Source organism: Oncorhynchus tshawytscha, linkage group LG11 (genome assembly GCF_018296145.1).
Source record: "Oncorhynchus tshawytscha isolate Ot180627B linkage group LG11, Otsh_v2.0, whole genome shotgun sequence".
Taxonomy (NCBI): Eukaryota; Metazoa; Chordata; class Actinopteri; order Salmoniformes; family Salmonidae; genus Oncorhynchus; species Oncorhynchus tshawytscha.
The window spans coordinates 33154065-33173057 of record NC_056439.1 but is presented as its reverse complement, the minus strand read 5'-3'; the positions used below and the strand labels follow the sequence as shown (position 1 = coordinate 33173057).

Here is an 18993-nt window from a genome sequence, read left to right as displayed (position 1 = left end):
TGAAGCACTAAGGTATTTCTTCTACTCATATTAACTTATGTTTATAACTCTTTCAGTGATGGATTGTAATGAGACACAGAAATTACTTCCCTGGAAGAACCTGCTAGAGAAAACATCTGATTTATTGTAGTTAGGCTAAAGTGTCAGACGTTGACTGTGTCATTCCAGTGAGATATAACTTGATGTTTTAGTGGTGACAGGAGTCCGTTAGCTGGTCTTCTAGACCAGGGGTTTCCAAACTTTTTCAATTGGGGCCCCCCTTCGAGCATTGGGGAACATCCTGTGCCCTACCTGCACACGCGCTACGTTCATTTCTATGGGTACAATCACTATTCATGAGACAAACTGTTCACATCCCTCTTGTTGGTGGAGAGAATTTTGCGGGTTTAAAGCTTATTTCCTGAAATTCTTCACATTTTGTCATGGGCTGCAAAGAAAATGTTGCCGTTTGAGCTAACTTTCTTGCAATTCTATAAATGTTACCATGTCTAATGTGTACTCATGTGATATTTGAACATCTATGGGCAAAAAAAAACCAAATAAAATGTTTTTTGCTGACATGGGCTATTTCTAACAAGTTCTAAATAGCTCTCAAGGTATGCAATGACTAACATGACGAGGAACTGATTATGCACTACCGAATTTTGAAATGGCACCTTGTGCATTCTACTATTAACTTATTTTTTTTGGGGGGGGGGGGCCCACAGTTTGAGAACCACTGCTCTAGACTGCATTGTACACACAGAACCCCTGACTGTGCCCTATCACGCATGAACGTTCCCTCCCTGCAATCTGAATGAATAATTAATTCATGCCTCAGCCAGCCACACACACACACATTTTCTCCCTGACAGACAGTGCCTCGCTGGAGCGAGAGATCTCCCATATTAGTGGGACACTGCCAACATACAGGTCACAATCTTAAAGGTCCAATGCAGGTAACAATGAAGTACCTTACTGTGATTGTTTTCAATGGTCAAAAAGAAACAAAAATAGGTTCTTAGCGAAGAGCAATTTCTCAAGCAAGAATTTTGCTAGGACTGCCAGTTATTCGCTGTGAGGTTTGGAACTCTTTCTTATGGTCTATGTATTATCTAATTTACAGCATGGTGATGTCACCAGGCAGGCCGAAACTCCATCCCATCTAAACAGGCTGACATTTCAGCTCTTACACTAAAAGGGCATTATCATTTTCACAGTATTATTCCAACCTCATAGTGTGGAAATATACACTGTGGCCAGTTTATTAGGTACACAAAAATGGTTTGCGCCTACAGACAGTGAGTCACGTGGCCTGCTATAAAAAAGCAGACAGGCATTGAGGCATTCAGTTACTGTTCTACTGAACGTTAGGATGGGCAAAACAAGTGACCTCAGCGACTTTGAGCGTGGTATGCTCGTCGGTGCCAGGCGCATCTGTTCCAGTATCTCAGAAACGGCTAGCCTCCTGGGGTTTTCATGCACGACATTGTCTAGGGTTTACCGAGAATGGTGCGACCAACAAAAAAATTGGAGAATGGCAAGAATTGTGCAAGCTAACAGGTGGGCCACAAACAGGCAAATAATGGCGCAGTACATAAGTGGTGTGCAGAACAGCATCTCGGAACGCACAACTCGTCAGTCCTTGTCACGGATTAACACCATCTCAGCCAGGCAAGACAGGATGTAGATCTTCCCAAAATACTGCCAAACTGATATTGGTATATGGAAAATATGAATTCAATATTTCTATCATTTGAAAAATAATACTACGACTGGCCCAAAGCCAGAGGGACAAAACGCATCAAACACAGTTTGTAAAGATTTAAATGTTCTAATTTACTAGTGTAGCAGATTGTTTACTCAGTTTGTTCACAAAATATTAACTTTTAAAATCTAAAAGCTTCATGCATTCAAATCTCAACAGTAAGAGAATTTGTCAAATAAATTCCAACTTTGAACTAAATTCAACCTTTTTGGTTTGTTTTGCTCTCTCTTCATGTAAACAAAAACAATTCTTCAGAGGACATCCCATCCCCTCTGGACCTTGGGATGAGTAGTTTCTCTTCAGGTAGGAAACAACCATGTGAGCCCAAGGAACCAATTAAGTACAATTATGAACTTATAAAACATGGAATCACACCATGGGAAAATCATGTACAGTTTGAACAAACATTTTTAAATACTTGACCTCGGTCCTCCTGATTATTAATTGATCACAAACAGCCCAAATTACACAGGGTTTCAGTCCAGCTGGAACCTGGCCAGGAGACTGAGATGGTCCGAAGGGAACAATTAATTGGGTAAACCTTTCATTGACCAGAGATCCTCCTCTAATTGGGGGGAGAGACGACCAAGCAGCTTCAAACCTCCGCTCTGCCGTTGACCTCCACCTGAAACAATTTTTTTGTTAAGCCATAGCTCAATTCTTCTTTCTCTATATACTAACTAGACTCAAGGTCAATATCAAAGGTTATTTATGTAATTATTTTGGATATATGCCCCTTTCTGATCAGCACCAGAATTGCCCAGCCTTGGAGTAGAAGATGTCGTCGACCGTAGATCCATCCTCAGAGTGCATGGTGGTCAGCTCAGTCTGTTGCAGGGATGAATTAGCTGTAGGCTGACCGCAAGTTTAGGTAGTGGGATATAGTCTGTCTGAACATGAGAAAGGACCTGGACAATGTTATTACATTTAGCATGTATTCAGCACTGTGAGAGAGGGACAAATATAGACATAGCAAGGGGCAAAAATGTGGCCCTTTGAAAAGAAACAAAAGTTGACCTTGATGCAGAAGGATGTTTGTCCTCAGGATCTATTGTAAATAAGTGAAAGAGTAACATACAGAAGTCATTATTAAAGTGGAACTGACAGCATTTTAGCAACATCAAATCCTATTAAAATCTGTTCATATACTGTATATCCCCAAGAATAATATGACACCTTTTTTTTATCTGAGAACTTGAAAATGGCCATATCTAAGTGTTCATAAATTCATAGAATGTTTGGGAAGGATGCATAGTAAGGTATTCCTTCTGCAGTTTACCTGACAATGCATGTTTGTCCAAACCCACGTCTTGACAACTGAATGTGAACTTGCCTTCCTGCCTGCCCATTTGATCGATACCAAATACATAACTGTGGATAACAGTCGTTCAGCATAATTAGCTAGCAAAGCGATTCACATTTCTTGTTCGCTAACCAAAAGGACACCTGCATCTCTCACTGTAGCTACCGACAAAACAATATGAGGTGAAGTCAGTCACTCACCCAATGACAACCGAGGTAAAGACAAATAGGATATTCGCGCTTTCAAACCACTTGAGCCACAGACTCCAAATAAGTGTCATGATGTTGAAAAAAAAATGTGCACAACATTGCACAGGTTTTATTTTCACGATTTGGACATTAATTCGCTTTCCAAAGCTAATAAACGTGGAAATGTGAGCAACATTTTGTATTCCTAAATTGAATTAGTTAGGGAGCGTAAACAAAGTACAAACTTTTTTTTACATTTTACATTCAGAATGTCCACTGACTACCCTTCTATATTGCACGCCCTTTAGTTTGTCCATTTTCATCTCATATGGTTTTACATGAATTTTTCCAAAATGTAGAATTTCAATAGCTCCTTGGTCATGTGACCTAGTGACTTCAAACAAGGTTCAGAATGTCCACTCAGTGGCCCTGCACATTGCACACCCTTTAGTTTGTCAATTTTCATCTCACATGGTTTTACATGAATTCTTCAAAATGTAGAATTTCAATAGCTCCTTGGTCATGTGACCTACTGACCTCAAACAAGGTTCAGAATGTCCACTGACTATACCTTAATATCGCACACTCTGATGTTTGTCTACTTTCATCTCATGCTATTAGACTTAAATCTGTAAGCTTCATTTTACATGGGTGTTAACAATTTATTTATTTTTTTGTCAACAAATGTTCCATCCTCGCAATAACTATCTTTCACATGGACACTGAAAAGATCCGCAAATGGCTGTATGTGGTATGGATTAAGGACAGGATAGGCGTTCGAACAGAGGTGCTTAAAGGAAGGCGCACAGGTAGGCCTCATGAAAAACAATGTTTCATATGATCTTTTTAATCAAAGTAATAGGCAGTGATTTGTCAGTCACAGTGAGCTTGATAACGTGAAAGAATCATTTTCATAGCATCACTTTCATATACTGTACATTAAGACAAATCCTTCTACGTTGAGTATTAGAACGCAGTTTACATAACCTGATAATGACTTGATATCTGACTGTATTCACAACAACCCACCTGCAGACAACTTACAAAATGCAATATTGCATTTGAGGGTTCGTTTTTCTGATAAATAGTTATTTGATGCATGGCCTACTACTTCTAACTGGGAAAATAAATTCCTACGTCTTTTGTGAGTAAAACCCTTTTTCCAAAATTGATTTAGGTACATTTTTGTGAAGAGGTATGAGGGTTGTGATATGGGTCATTTAATAGTAAAATCCTTTAAGGGATCAATACATTTCTATGTTGCTTCCCCAGTATCTGCATAAACCATCAGGCCAAGTGTTTTTGGTTGACCCTGCTGGACAGAAAGAGGAGGTGGAATCTGAACACGCTGCATTCAAATTCAGGTCTTAGTTATTCCATTGTACTGGATCTAATACATATTAGCATTTTAAATACATTCATAAGTGTAATACTTTTTTATGACATACTGTGATAAACTCTCTTGGCTGCTGGCTCTGTCACTTTCAGACATGCGCAGAGCAGTCTTGAACCACAAGGGGTTCTCTGTAAAGAGGGAGTCATCCAAAAGACACAGACACACCCTTGACTTTCAATTGGCACCGTTGACCTATATGTATTCTCTCCTGATTGGCTCTGTGGTGCACAGTCTGGCAGTCTGACTAAAGGAGAGACATCCACCTTTTGTATTTATGGGAACAAATATTTCCTAACACTTTGGATCCTATTCTTGGACAGTTAGACACAATGCATCAATGCAAAATGTATTACTAATTACTGTCCCCGAGTAACCTCGACCTTGTGGGTCTATGGGTGTTTGGGCCAATAAAGTGCCAACTCAATTCTACCACTGACTAGTCTCTCATTCCTCTATGAACGGGGACACAGGGCAATAGTTTTTAATTTAAACCAGCCCTTTTTTTACTGGAGTACACCAACCCCTAATTGGGGCTCTTTTCTTGACACATAGTAGCAGTTTACCAGATAAGAAGTCAAGAAGATCAAAAAGTAGATTGTTGTGAGTGTGTTATAAATCCTGTGCTGGCCCCATTGTCATATCCATTCTGGATTCTAAGTGGTAAAATCATAGCTGAAAAATGCCTCTATGTATGTGTATACATTTCTGCCAAGACAGAACTGCCAAAGGGGGTGGGGTCGCAATCTACTGCAGAGACAGCCTGCAGAGTTCTGTCATGCTATTCAGGTTTGTGCCCAAACAGTTTGAGCTTCTACTTTTAAAAATCCACCTTTCCAGAAATAAGTCTCTCACTGTTGCCGCTTGTTACAGACCCCCCTCAGCCCCCAGCTGCGCCCTGGACACCATATGTGAATTAATTGCCCCCCATTTATCTTCAGAGTTTGTACTGTTAGGTGACCTAAACTGGGATATGCTTAACACCCCGGCCATCCTACAATGTAAGCTAGGTGCCCTCAATCTCCCAAATTATCATGGAACCTACCAGCTACAACCCCAAATCCGTAAACTCAGGTACCCTCATATCATCCTGACCAACCTGTCCTCTAAATACACCTCTGCTGTCTTCAATCAGGATCTCAGCGATCACTCCCTCATTGCCTGCGTCCGTAATGGGTCCGCGGTCAACGACCACCCCTCATCACAGTCAAACGCTCCCTAAAACACTTCAGTGAGCAGGCCTTTCTAATCGACCTGGCCCGGGTATCCTGGAAAGATATTGACCTCATTCCGTCAGTAGAGGATGCCTGGTTATTCTTTAAAAGTGCTTTCCTCACCATCTTAAATAAGCATGCCCCATTCAAAAAATGTAGAACCAGGAACAGATATAGCCCTTGGTTCACTCCAGACCTGACTGCCCTTGACCAACACAAAAACATCCTGTAGCATACTGCATTAGCATCGAATAGCCCCCGCGATATGCAACTTTTCAGGTAAGTTAGGAAAGCTAAGGCTATATTTTTAAAACAGAAATTTGCATCCTGTAGCATAAACTCCAAAAAGTTCTGGGACACTGTAAAGTCCATGGAGAATAAGAGCACTTCCTCCCAGCTGCCCACTGCACTGAGGCTAGGAAACACTGTCACCACCGATAAATCTACGATTATCGAGAATTTCAATAAGCAATTTCCTATGGCTGGCCTTGCTTTCCACCTGGCTACCCCTACCCCTGTCAACAGCTCTGCACACCCCACAGCAACTTGCCCAAGCGTCCCCTATTTCTCCTTCACCCAAATCCAGATAGCTGATGTTCTGAAAGAGCTGCAAAATCTGCACCCCTACAAATCAGCTGGGCTAGAAAATCTGGACCCTCTCTTTCTAAAATTACCCGCCGCAATTGTTGCAACCCCGATTACTAGCCTGTTCAACTTCTCTTTCGTATTGTTTGAGATCCCCAAAGATCGGAAAACTGCCGCGGTCATCCCCCTCTTCAAAGGGGGAGACACTAGACCCAAACTGTTACAGACCTACATCTATACTACCATGCCTTTCTAAGGTCTTCGAAAGCCAAGTTAACAAACAGATCACTGACCATTTAGAATCCCACCGTACCTTCTCCACTATTCAATCTGGTTTCCGAGCTGGTCATGGGTGCACCTCAGCCCCGCTCAAGGTTCTAAACGATATCATAATCTCCATCGGCAAAAGACAATACTGTGCAGCCGTATCAATCGACCTGGCCAAGGCTTTTGACTCTGTCAATCACTGCATTCTTATCAGCAGACTCAACAGCCTTGGTTTCTCAAATGACTGCCTCGCCTGGTGCCTCGCCTTTGAAATTATGAAAAATGTACGTTACACCGCATGATTTTACAGTACACAAACAAGAGTGTGCAATATAGAAGGGTAGTCAGCGGACATTAGGTCACATGACCAAGGAGCTATTGAAATTCTAAATGTTGAAAAATTAATGTAAAACCACGTGAGATGAAAATTGACAAACTAAAGGGTGTGCAATGTGTAGGTCTACGGAGTGGAAATTCTGAACCTTGTTTGAAGTCACTAGGTCACATGACCAAGGAGCTATTGAAATTCTACATTTTGAAAAATTAGAGATAAAAATGCACAAACTAAAGGGTGTGCAATGTGTGTCTGTGCCATCGGGTTAGCTACAACCCGTTTTGAAAGTGTTAGGAGTAATGGTTAAAGAGCTATTGAAATTTGACAAATGTAATTTGTCACTATGTTGACGGTCCCTAACTGCTGTTGGTGGACGTGAGGAAAACAACAGGCGAATATACGTCGAATATCCAACCCTGAAACATACTTTACCTCTGTCGCTGTGCGCTGTAAACGGGACACAAGAAAGCAGAGCAACTGAAATTGAATTCACCGACGTGCGCGCATCAGGCTGTAATTTCATAAAGTAGATGACTCAACTGTTGACTCATTTATGCTCGCTTGTGACTTGTAGTGCAGCGCATCGCGGTGGTTTGACATTCCCAGCCTTAGTTACCTTAGTCGCTAATTTTTGTTCAAAATATTGAGACATTGAAACTGAAATTGTGCATCCTTAATAAGTGGAGGCAGCAAACAACGTACCAGGCCAGCTGTGATTTAAAACCTGATAGCAATGTTTTTTGGACTACCAAGAAATATATTGGGGAATTATATTAATCATGCATTGAACTGCATCCATTTATTTTGCGAACAATGCCCTACTGTATGTCATGGAACTTTGAGTCAAATATATCCTATTTTTAAACCTCTTATAAAGTTGGTTTTCAAGCATAAACTGGGAAATGTGTGTGTGTGTGTGTGTGTGTATATAAATAAAAGTTGAAGTCGGAAGTTTACATACACCTTCGCCAAATACATTTAAAAACTCCAGTTTTTCACAATTCCTGACATTTAATCCTAGTAAAAATTCCCTGTCCTGTCCACTTAAGAATGTGAAATGTCAGAATAATAGTTGAGAAAATGATTTATTTGAGCTTTTATTTCTTTCATCACATTCCCAGTGGGTCAGAAGGTTATATACACTCAATTTGTATTTGGTAGCATTGCCTTAAACAATTTAAACTTGGGTCAAATGTTTCGGGTAGCCTTCCACAAGCTTCGCACAATAAATTGGGTGAATTTTGGCCCATTCCTCCTGACAGAGCTGGTGTAACTACTCGCACAAGCTTTTTCAGTTCTGCCCACAGAATTTCTATAGGATTGAGGTCAGGGCTTTGATGGCCAATCCAATACCTTGACTTTGTTGTCATTCAGCCATTTTGCCACAACTTTGGAAGTATGCTTGGGGTCATAGTCCATTTGGAAGACCCATTTGCGACCAAGCTTTAACTTCCTCCTGACTGATGTCTTGATGTTGCTTCAATATATCCACATCATTTCCCCCCCCCCCATGATGCCATCTATTTTGTGACATGCACCAGTCCCTCCTGCAGCAAAGCACACCCACAACATGATGCTGCCACCCCCGTGCTTCACGGTTGGGATGGTGTTCTTCGGCTTGCAAGCCTCCCTCTTTTTCCTCCAAACATAATGATGGTTATTATGGCCAAACAGTTCTATTTTCATTTCATCAGACCAGAGGACATTTCTCCAAAAAGTATGGTCTTTGTCCCCATGTGCAGTTGCAAACCGTAATCTAGCTTTTTTATGGCGGTTTTGGAGCAGTCGCTTCTTCCTTGCTGAGCGGCCTTTCAGGTTATATCGATATAGGACTTGTTTTACTGTGGATATCGATACTTTTGTACATGTTCCCTCCAGCATCTTCACAAGGTCCTTTGCTGTTGTTCTGGGATTGATGTGCACTTTTCGCACCAAAGTCCGTTCATCTCTAGGAGACAGAACGAGTATGACGGCTGCGTGGTCCCATGGTTTATACTGCGTATGACGGCTGCGTGGTTTATACTTGCATACTATTGTTTGTACAGATGAACCTGATCCCTTCAGGCATTTGGAAATTTCTCCCAAGGATGAACCAGACTTGTGGAGATCTACAAAAAAAAATTCTGAGGTCTTGGCTGATTTCTTTTGATTTTCCCATGATGTCAAGCAAAGGGGCACTGAGTTTGAAGGTAGGCCTTGAAATACATCCACAGGTCCACCTCCAATTGACTCAAATTATGTCAATTAGCCTATCAGAAACTTCTAAAGCCATGACATAATTTTCTGGAATTTTCCATGCTGTTTAATCAACTTATTGTATGTCAATTTCTGACCCACTGGAATTGTGATACAGTGAAATAATCTGTTTGTAAACAATTGTTGGAAAAATGACTTGTCATGCACAAAGTAGATGTCCTAACTATAGTTTGTTAACAAGAAATGTGTGGAGTGGTTGAAAAATGAGTTTTAATGACTCCAACCTAAGTGTATGTAAACTTCCGACTTCAACCTTGTGTGTGTGATATATATATATATATATATATATACACACACACAGTGGGGCAAAAAAAGTATTTAGTCAGCCACTAATTGTGCAAGTTCCCCCACTTAAAAAGATGAGAGGCCTGTAATTTTCATCATAGGTACACTTCAACTATGACAGACAAAATGAGAATTTTTTTTCTCCAGAAAATCACATTGTAGGATTTTTTAAATGAATTTATTTGCAAATTATGGTGAAAAATAAGTATTTGGTCACCTACAAACAAGCAAGATTTCTGTCTCTCACAGACATGTAACTTCTTCTTTAAGAGGCTCCTCTGTCCTCCACGCGTTACCTCTATTAATGGCACCTGTTTGAACTTGTTATCAGTATAAAAGACACCTGTCCACAACCTCAAACAGTCACACTCCAAACTCCACTATGGCCAAGACCAAAGAGCTGTCAAAGGACACCAGAAACAAAATTGTAGACCTGCACCAGGCTGGGAAGACTGAATCTGCAATAGGTAAGCAGCTTGGTTTGAAGAAATCAACTGTGGGAGCAATTATTAGGAAATGGAAGACATACAAGACCACTGATAATCTCCCTCGATCTGGGGCTCCACGCAAGATCTCACCCCGTGGGGTCAAAATTATCACAAGAATGGTAAGCAGAAATCCCAGAACCACACTGGGGGACCTAGTGAATGACCTGCAGAGAGCTGGGACCAAAGTAACAAAGATTACCATCAGTAACACACTACGCCGCCAGGGACTCAAATCCTGCAGTGCCAGACGTGTCCCCCTGCTTAAGCCAGTACATGTCCAGGCCCGTCTGAAGTTTGCTAGAAAGCATTTGGATGATCCAGAAGAAGATTGGGAGAATGTCATATGGTCAGATTAAACCAAAATAGAACTTTTGGTTAAAACTCAACTCGTCGTGTTTGGAGGACAAAGAATGCTGAGTTGTATCCAAAGAACACCATACCTACTGTGAAGCATGGGGGTGGAAACATCATGCTTTGGGGCTGTTTTTCTGCAAAGGGACCAGGACGACTGATCCGTGTAAAGGAAAGAATGAATGGGGCCATGTATCGTGAGATTTTGAGTGAAAACCTCCTTCCATCAGCAAGGGCATTGAAGATGAAACGTGGCTGGGTCTTTCAGCATGACAATGATCCCAAACACACCGCCCGGGCAACGAAGGAGTGGCTTCGTAAGAAGCATTTCAAGGTCCTGGAGTGGCCTAGCCAGTCTCCAGATCTCAACCCTATAGAAAATCTTTGGAGGGAGTTGAAAGTCCGTGTTGCCCAGCAACAGCCCCAAAACATCACTGCTCTAGAGGAGATCTGCATGGAGGAATGGGCCAAAATACCAGCAACAGTGTGTGAAAACCTTGTGAAGACTTACAGAAAACGTTTGACCTCTGTCATTGCCAACGAAGGGTATATAACAAAGTATTGAGAAACTTTTGTTATTGACCAAATACTTATTTTCCACCATAATTTGCAAATAAATTCATTAAAAATACTACAAATGTTCTCATTTTGTCTGTCATAGTTGAAGTGTACCTATGATGAAAATTACAGGCCTCTCTCATCTTTTTAAGTGGGAGAACTTGCACAATTGGTGGCTGACTAAATACTTTTTGCCCCACTGTATATTATTTTTCAGAAAGTTTTTTTAAATGATTATACAGACAACAGACCGAACAGGTAGAGGGCAGAACACACATGGATCACCTACCAAATCAAACCCACCCCAAAACCAGATTTAAAGCAGGTATGATATACAATGAGTAATATAAGCAAATAGTTTTTTTTTTAAATACAAAGCTATTATAAATCAAAAAGTGAAAGAGTAAAAATAATGATATAATTTCTAATTTGGTTTGGTTTATGGATAGGAAATGGATAGGAAAGGTTCCTAGATATAATAAAATGTAATTGCAGATCCCCTAAAGGAATGGCATATTTTCTCTAGCTTGAGATGTTAACTATTTTAAATTGAATTACAGCATGTCTTACACATATAGATGAAGAATGTATTCTCTGAAAGCATACTCTGCCAAGTTTAGTCTGAAAGTTGTTCACCTAAATCCTCTTCCCATTGGTTCTTAAGAGAGTCTAGGAAATCCAGATTGTGCGAGTTGAATAATGTATAGATCAAGCTTATGCCCCCTTTGTTATAAGGCTTCACTTTAGGGAATTTTATCATTTTGACTGATATGAAACAGACAATCATATCGGTAAAGTTGTTCAAATGAAATCCCTCTATATACTTGCCTGCCACATCTGTATATGCCATCTGTAGTATTCATAACCGACAAGCCACCCTGACATGGTCCAAACAGACTGACACAAACATACCTGGTTCTGGACTCTGGGTTGTTGTGTATTGGCAGTTGTCATCGATGCCCACGATGCATGGCCAAAGGGGGGCAAACACCCTCCTATCATGGATATTGTAGGACACATCCTCTTGACCTGATATCTGCCACACAGAGGAAACAAAACACAAGTAACTTACAATTGATGACAACAACAAGCCATTTTCCATAGAAGCAGTGGTGGGAAAAGTACCCAATCGTCATACTAGAGCAAATGTAAAGATATCTTAATAGAAAATGACTCAAGTGAAAGGCACCCAGTAAAATATTGCTTGAGGAAAAAGTAAAAGTATTTGGTTTTAAATATACTTAAGTATCAATAGTAAATGTAATTACTAAAATATACTGAAGTATCCAAAATAAAAGTATAAATCCTTTCAAATTCCTTATTAGGCAAACCAGATGGCACAAGTTTCTTGTTTTAATTTTGATTTATTTAATTAAGGATAGCCAGGGGCACACTTCAATACTCAGAACGTGGGGGGCTGGGTGGAGATGGAATTCCTCTGTAAAGTGGAACACATGATCCTGAACACATGATCTACACATGGGAAAAACATACAGCTCAATTCCCAACAAGAGACGCAGACATCATTTACAAACAAAGCATTTGTGTTTAGTGAGTCCACCAAATCAGTGGCAGTATGTCCAGGGTGGTTCTCTTGATACGTGAGTGAATTGGACCATTTTCCTGTCCTGCTAAGCATTAGAAATGTAACGGGTACTTTTGGGTGTCAGGGAAAATGTATGGAGTAAAAAGTACATTATTTTCTTTAGGAATGTGTTGGAGTAATAGTTGTAAAAAAATATAAACAGTAAAGAACAAAACTAGTTGTTATGGGAATTTTTTACTTAAGTACTTTACACCACTGGCTCACCAGCAGAGTCCGCGAAAATGTACAGGCACTAGCCTATTATGACAATGTCTCAAATGGTGCTCTACAAATTCAAAATGACACTGAAATGCATGTGGTTTACCTAAAACACCGTTTCTACGCAGTGTTAGCGAGTAAAGTTCGTAAAATGTCAGGCTCCTGAACATGTTCTCCTCTAATGACTGCTCCAATGTTGTCAACTATATTTCAGAGTTCCGCTATTGGCTCCTTGATTTGTCGGTATATTACGTTTATGCCGTTGCCGCGACGACGTCACAGCATAATTTTGCCTTGTTGCGGCACACATGCAGTCCCCTTTCCTAGCTTTTTGCCACCTCTTCCGCCGAACATTCCTCCCCTTTTGTGCCTGTGTGTGGGCTGTTGCTGTAACTTCTGTTTGCGGCAGAATAGAGTGGGAAAAGTCGCTAAATTATATCAAAATCATATAAACGCCAAAGACAGTCTGAAAAGTAGATGATTTTGTAGCTAGAATCATTTACCAATAAAAAGTCGATACATATAGCGACAACGTCACTAAATTATCTAGTCTGCTAGCTATGATTGTCTAAATTCGTTCAATAATCATACCTCAATGCAATGTCCTTGCTACATGGAATCCTTGCGACGTCCCAAATTGACATTTTTGAAATGGTTAGGTAAGGGTATGGTTTAGGATAAAAACATCCCAAGGATTCCAGGTAGAACTAACCGTGACTGCTGCAACCACCTCAGTGCCCGATTATCATTTTACTGTAGATTTAAAGATGACAGTGACAACAAATAAAACTAATTCAACAACAAGAAAGCTGCTCATGTAGGAATATTTGTAGAAGATTGTCATGGTCTGGAACTAGGAATGCAGCATTTTGTTTGTGCGTTGTAGGTAAACACTCAATAGGCCTTCTCTTAGCCTTTCCCTGTGAGTGGTGAATTCTTTATGACACACCATGGTCTCCTTAGGATTGAATTACAGTTTGGGACAACTCAGGTGGGTATTTGATTTCACAACAGTTGCTCAGCCCTCACAGATACCAGTGCATAATGTGGGAAGAGCCAAAGTCATAACGGGAAGTAAAATAGAAATTCAACAAACATGTTTTAGACCGGGAGTATGTGACTGTTAGGACAGAGAAGATGTCTGTCCTATCGCTCGAGTCCCTCTGCCTAGCAGATAATGACAGTCCATCCTCTGCAGAAGACCTAGACCTGGAGGATAAGTGGGATACAGACCTGGAGGTTGATGGTGAGTAGGCTATTATATTGACATTTTATGGATAACACATCAGCTCACTGTTGTTATTACAATGCATCATTGTTTGTATTGTAAGTTGATTTGTTTGATGCATGTCTCAAACTGATGGTTGTCATTGTTAGAGGTGAAAAAACCCAGTAAAGACACATCGACTGCTGAGATATACCTGCAGGCCTGCAAGCTGGTCGGGGTGGTTCCTGTCTCCTACTTCCTCCGGAACCTAGGCACCTCCACCATGAACCTCAACCACCATGGCCTGGGACCTCCAGGGGGCAAGGCATTAGCCATTGCCCTGGTGGTAAGTCTGGTGGAAGTCTATTAACATAATATTCACTTCAAGGAATGCTCTATATGTTCAAGGAATGCTCTATATGTTCAAGGAATGCTCTATATGTTCAAGGAACGCTCTTTATGTTCAAGGAACGCTCTTTATGTTTAAGGAACACTCTATATGTTCAAGGAATGCTCTTTATGTTCCAATGTTTCTTCTCAGACTGACATGCACATCACCAACCTGGAGTTGGCAGACAACTATCTGCTGGCTGAGGGAGCCAGATACCTTCTAGAGATGTTAAAGGCAAATTTCACCATTCAGCATCTGGTAAGTTTGTATGAGATGGTCTTTAGGCAGCTCTTTGTAAGAAGGTAAAGTAATTGTATCTGGTATCTCTATAACATGTTTATTCAGATGTGGGATATGTATGACATGATATGTCCCACAATCCTTGATTTGATTTGCATCTGCCACAAGAGGGCATAAGAGTCTTGCGGGTCATGCTTTCATGATGGAATTATAGCTCTGTGTTAACATGCCCACTGTTTGTCTTGTAGGATTTGTCCAACAATCACCTACAGTCTGAAGGGGCTGAGTGCATTACAAAAATGTTGCTTGATAACATTTCCATCAAATCCATCAAACTTTCAGGTAGTACACATAGATTTGAAAATGGAAACAAAAAGAATGGTCTGTTAGATACTATATTTCTCTACTCTATTTCTGAATCTTTTTAGATAAACAATTTCTTCACAGGGAATGGATTCATAGAGGACGATGCTAAAAGTTTTGCAGATGCCCTGGCAGTAAGTGAAAAGAAATGACATTCAAACATGCAGGCATATTGATGATATTACGGTCATTGGAATCTATAGCTAGCTACTTGCAATATCTCTGCCTTTAGAGCAACTACAGAGTGAAGGAGCTGGACTTGAGCCACAATCAGTTCTGTGGGAGTGGTGGGGAGCATCTGGGCCAGATGTTAGGTAGAGACCTTTTCACTTTGTATCTCACATCATTATGGCTGAGCAGTCTCATGGAGTATACAGGCAAATGGAGTCATTAGGGTTAGAATCATGCACAATGTGAGTGTTTTGCATCTGCTGTCACTGACGTGATCCTACAGCAAACAATGAAGCTCTGGAGGTACTAGACTTGAGCTGGAACCATCTGAGAATGAAAGGAGCTGTGGCTTTCTGTGCTGGCCTCAAGGTTTGGATAAACATACTCAACCCAATTCGCACATTTAAGGTGTAAGTTTGTAAAAAAAAAAAATGTTAAAAAAGAAGAGTAAAACAGTATGTGATCAAAATACCTACAATTCACATAGGTGAATGTGACCCTGAAACACCTGGACCTGTCCTGGAATGGCTTTGGGAATGAGGGGGCCTTGGCTTTAGGAGAGGCACTGAAATTCAACAACACTCTGGTGTACCTGGACCTCAACAACAACCGCATCACCAACGAGGGGGTGGGCATGCTGTGCAAGGGGCTGGAGGCCAACGACACTCTCAGAGCACTGATGGTAGGTGCTTGATGGATAGGGTACACACCCATTGAACTGTGTGGTATGAAACTAGGGTGACTTTCTATGTTTTGTGTCCCCGCAGCTGGCTTATAACTCTCTGACAGTGGAGGGGGCGCTGGCTCTTGTTACTGTGGTCAAGAACACCCCCAAAACTGCTCTGGAGGAGATCAACATATCCGTGAGCGTTGTTGTTCTCTTCTTGATGTACAGAAGTGTTTTGGTCCCTGCATTTGAACTTAATATTTTGTTTGTGTCTAGAATGTGTTGGTGAATGAGAACTTTGTGCAGCTGCTGGATCTGACATGCCAGGAGCATCCCTCTCTAGAGGTGCAGTATGCAGGGGTCGGGGGCTTTATTGCTAAGAAACCACCCAAACGCCTTGACCCAATGAAAGTAATCCAGGTACTGTGGTAGGCTACTGTTACTCATAAAACAATTTTAGTCATGTAGAAAAGTGGTAATCACATGTGATATCATTGCATACCAGTGCATTGTATTTTTTGTTTGTTTACGGCTAATTCTACAAACTAGGACTTATTTTGTCTGTTTTTAAAGACAGTGCAAGATTTGAAATAGGGAGGACTTTTGAGAGAAAAAAACCCGTCGCAACTGCTCTATTCATTTCTTTGAAGGATTATCTGGATGAACGGAAGCTGCGTCTTTGGGACTTCTTTCGGAAAATCGATAAAGATGGGACAATGCGAGTGCCTGTGGCAGACTTCAGGAAGGCTGTGCAGGTCACAAACTAATTGCTCATTCCATAGTCCCTGACATTTGCTAGGTCTGTTGAGCTAATGCATTTCCAATGCTCCAAGATGTACTTTATATTGAAGTTAGTGGCCAGCTAGCTCATAGTCTTTATTTGTTTACTCTTATGTCTTATGTAACCATTACAGCAATCAAACATCCCCTTGGATCGATACCAGATTGAGGAGTTGATTCAGAGACTGGATCGTGAAAGGACAGGGATGGTAGACTACAGGTGGGCTTTTATCATAAGAACAAACTGCCAGAGTGGGGAGACTATTATGGGTGTGTAAAGAAAACACCTAACATCAGCAATAACCTGAGAACTGAACAGAAACTAGTCATAAACTGTCTACACCTGTTTACCCTACAAACAAAACATGAGCAGATCTGTATGGTCAGAGTTTTGAAGTAGGGCAGTCTTATCTATGTGTAATTGCTTGTAGTGCCATGCCTATGTTTTCCCCATTCAAAAGCTGAGAAAGTCCAGTTTACATCTGACTTGAAATTAAATGAGTTTAAGTGAATCATCACATTAAATACATTCTTTGGTTTCTCCTCAGGGGCCTGGCCGACACCAGGAAGCAGATGATGAGGGACCACCGGCGGCAGCTGCGTAAGGTGGAGTCCCGTCAGAAGAAAGAGAAGCAGAAGAGCGAGCGCATCCTGAAGACCTTCCAGAGCGCCGTGGAGGCCAACACCCCCCGCAGCTCCATGGTTATGTCCCCAGGGGGCACCAAGGAGGACTCCAGTGGCCCCCAGCACTTCTCTGCCACCCCACTCAGCTCCTGGCACCACATTGTCATGTCCAACAGCAGCCGCTACTCTGTCACAAACCTGAGCAGTGAGCACATCCACCTCCCCATGCTAGGGGGCAGCACCCACCAACGGCCCACCAGTTCCCCCACCATGCGCTCCTACTCCCAGCCCAACCTGATGGATGACTCCCAACGATACCCCCAATCCAAACCCTCCTCGGCCCAGGGGATGCTCTCTGACTCCAACCCTGATGTTGACCACACCAAGCTGAGCCCCACTGCCAACCACCTGACCAGGTCCAGTCCAGCACTGAACTCCAAGCAGCCAGACACTAAAACCAAAACCACCAAAGTGAAGAAAAAAAAGAAACGCGTGGATAAAACTCCACATGAACAGAATCAAACACAATCATCAAAGTGACTGCTGCTGCTGTGTCTTACTATGCAGTAACCGCTCCACTGACCCATCGTCATACAGTGGGGCAAAAAAGTATTTAGTCAGCCACCAATTGTGCAAGTTCTCCCACTTAAAAAGATGAGGCCTGTACTTTACATCATAGGTACACTTCAACTATGACAGATAAAATGAGAAAAAATATCCAGAAAATCACATTGTAGGATTTTTAATGAATTTATTTGCAAATTATGGTGGAAAATAAGTATTTGGTCACCTACAAACAAGCAAGATTTCTGGCTCTCACAGACCTGTAACTTCTTCTTTAAGAGGCTCCTCTGTCCTCCACTCGTTACCTGTATTAATGGCACCTGTTTGAACTTGTTATCAGTATAAAAGACACCTGTCCACAACCTCAAACAGTCACACTCCAAACTCCACTATGGCCAAGACCAAAGAGCTGTCAAAGGACACCAGAAACAAAATTGTAGACCTGTACCAGGCTGGGAAGACTGAATCTGCAATAGGTAAGCAGCTTGGTTTGAAGAAATCAACTGTGGGAGCAATTATTAGGAAATGGAAGACATACAAGACCACTGATAATCTCCCTCGATCTGGGGCTCCATGCAAGATCTCACCCCATGGGGTCAAAATGATCACAAGAACGGTGAGCAAAAATCCCAGAACCACAAGGGGGGACCTAGTGAATGACCTGCAGAGAGCTGGGACCAAAGTAACAAAGCCTACCATCAGTAACACACTACGCCGCCAGGGACTCAAATCCTGCAGTGCCAGACGTGTCCCCCTGCTTAAGCCAGTACATGTCCAGGCCCGTCTGAAGTTTGCTAGAGAGCATTTGGATGATCCAGAAGAAGATTGGGAGAATGTCATATGGTCAGATGAAACCAAAATATAACTTTTTGGTTAAAACTCAACTCGTCGTGTTTGGAGGACAAAGAATGCTGAGTTGCATCCAAAGAACACCATACCTACTGTGAAGCATGGGGGTGGAAACATCATGCTTTGGGGCTGTTTTTCTGCAAAGGGACCAGGACGACTGATCCGTGTAAAGGAAAGAATGAATGGGGCCATGTATCGTGAGATTTTGAGTGAAAACCTCCTTCCATCAGCAAGGGCATTGAAGATGAAACGTGGCTGGGTCTTTCAGCATGACAATGATCCCAAACACACCGCCCGGGCAACGAAGGAGTGGCTTCGTAAGAAGCATTTCAAGGTCCTGGAGTGGTTTAGCCAGTCTCCAGAT

At 41.6% G+C, this 18993-nt stretch overlaps 1 protein-coding gene across 1 annotated transcript; it reads left to right on the top strand.

The window, feature by feature from the left end:
* The first annotated feature begins 12893 nt into the window (after window positions 1–12893).
* LOC112233118 (leucine-rich repeat-containing protein 74A) lies at window positions 12894–17853 on the top strand. The gene is made up of 13 exons (XM_024400533.1): window positions 12894–14019; window positions 14151–14326; window positions 14522–14629; window positions 14860–14953; window positions 15059–15108; window positions 15207–15288; window positions 15429–15514; window positions 15633–15827; window positions 15913–16008; window positions 16089–16232; window positions 16463–16567; window positions 16727–16812; window positions 17141–17853. Exons 1-13 carry the CDS (start codon window positions 13911–13913, stop codon window positions 17754–17756), a joined length of 1947 nt encoding a protein of 648 aa, XP_024256301.1. The 5' UTR covers window positions 12894–13910; the 3' UTR covers window positions 17757–17853.
* The last annotated feature ends 1140 nt before the right edge of the window (window positions 17854–18993 follow it).

Coding starts and splice junctions, on each gene's coding strand:
- LOC112233118 (XM_024400533.1), top strand. CDS start 13,911: ATGTCTGTCCTATCGCTCGAGTCCCTCTGCCTAGCAGATAATGACAGT. Junction 14,954..15,058: donor CAAATCCATCAAACTTTCAG/GTAGTACACATA, acceptor ATTTCTTCACAG/GGAATGGATTCATAGAGGAC. Junction 16,009..16,088: donor TGGAGGAGATCAACATATCC/GTGAGCGTTGTT, acceptor GTTTGTGTCTAG/AATGTGTTGGTGAATGAGAA.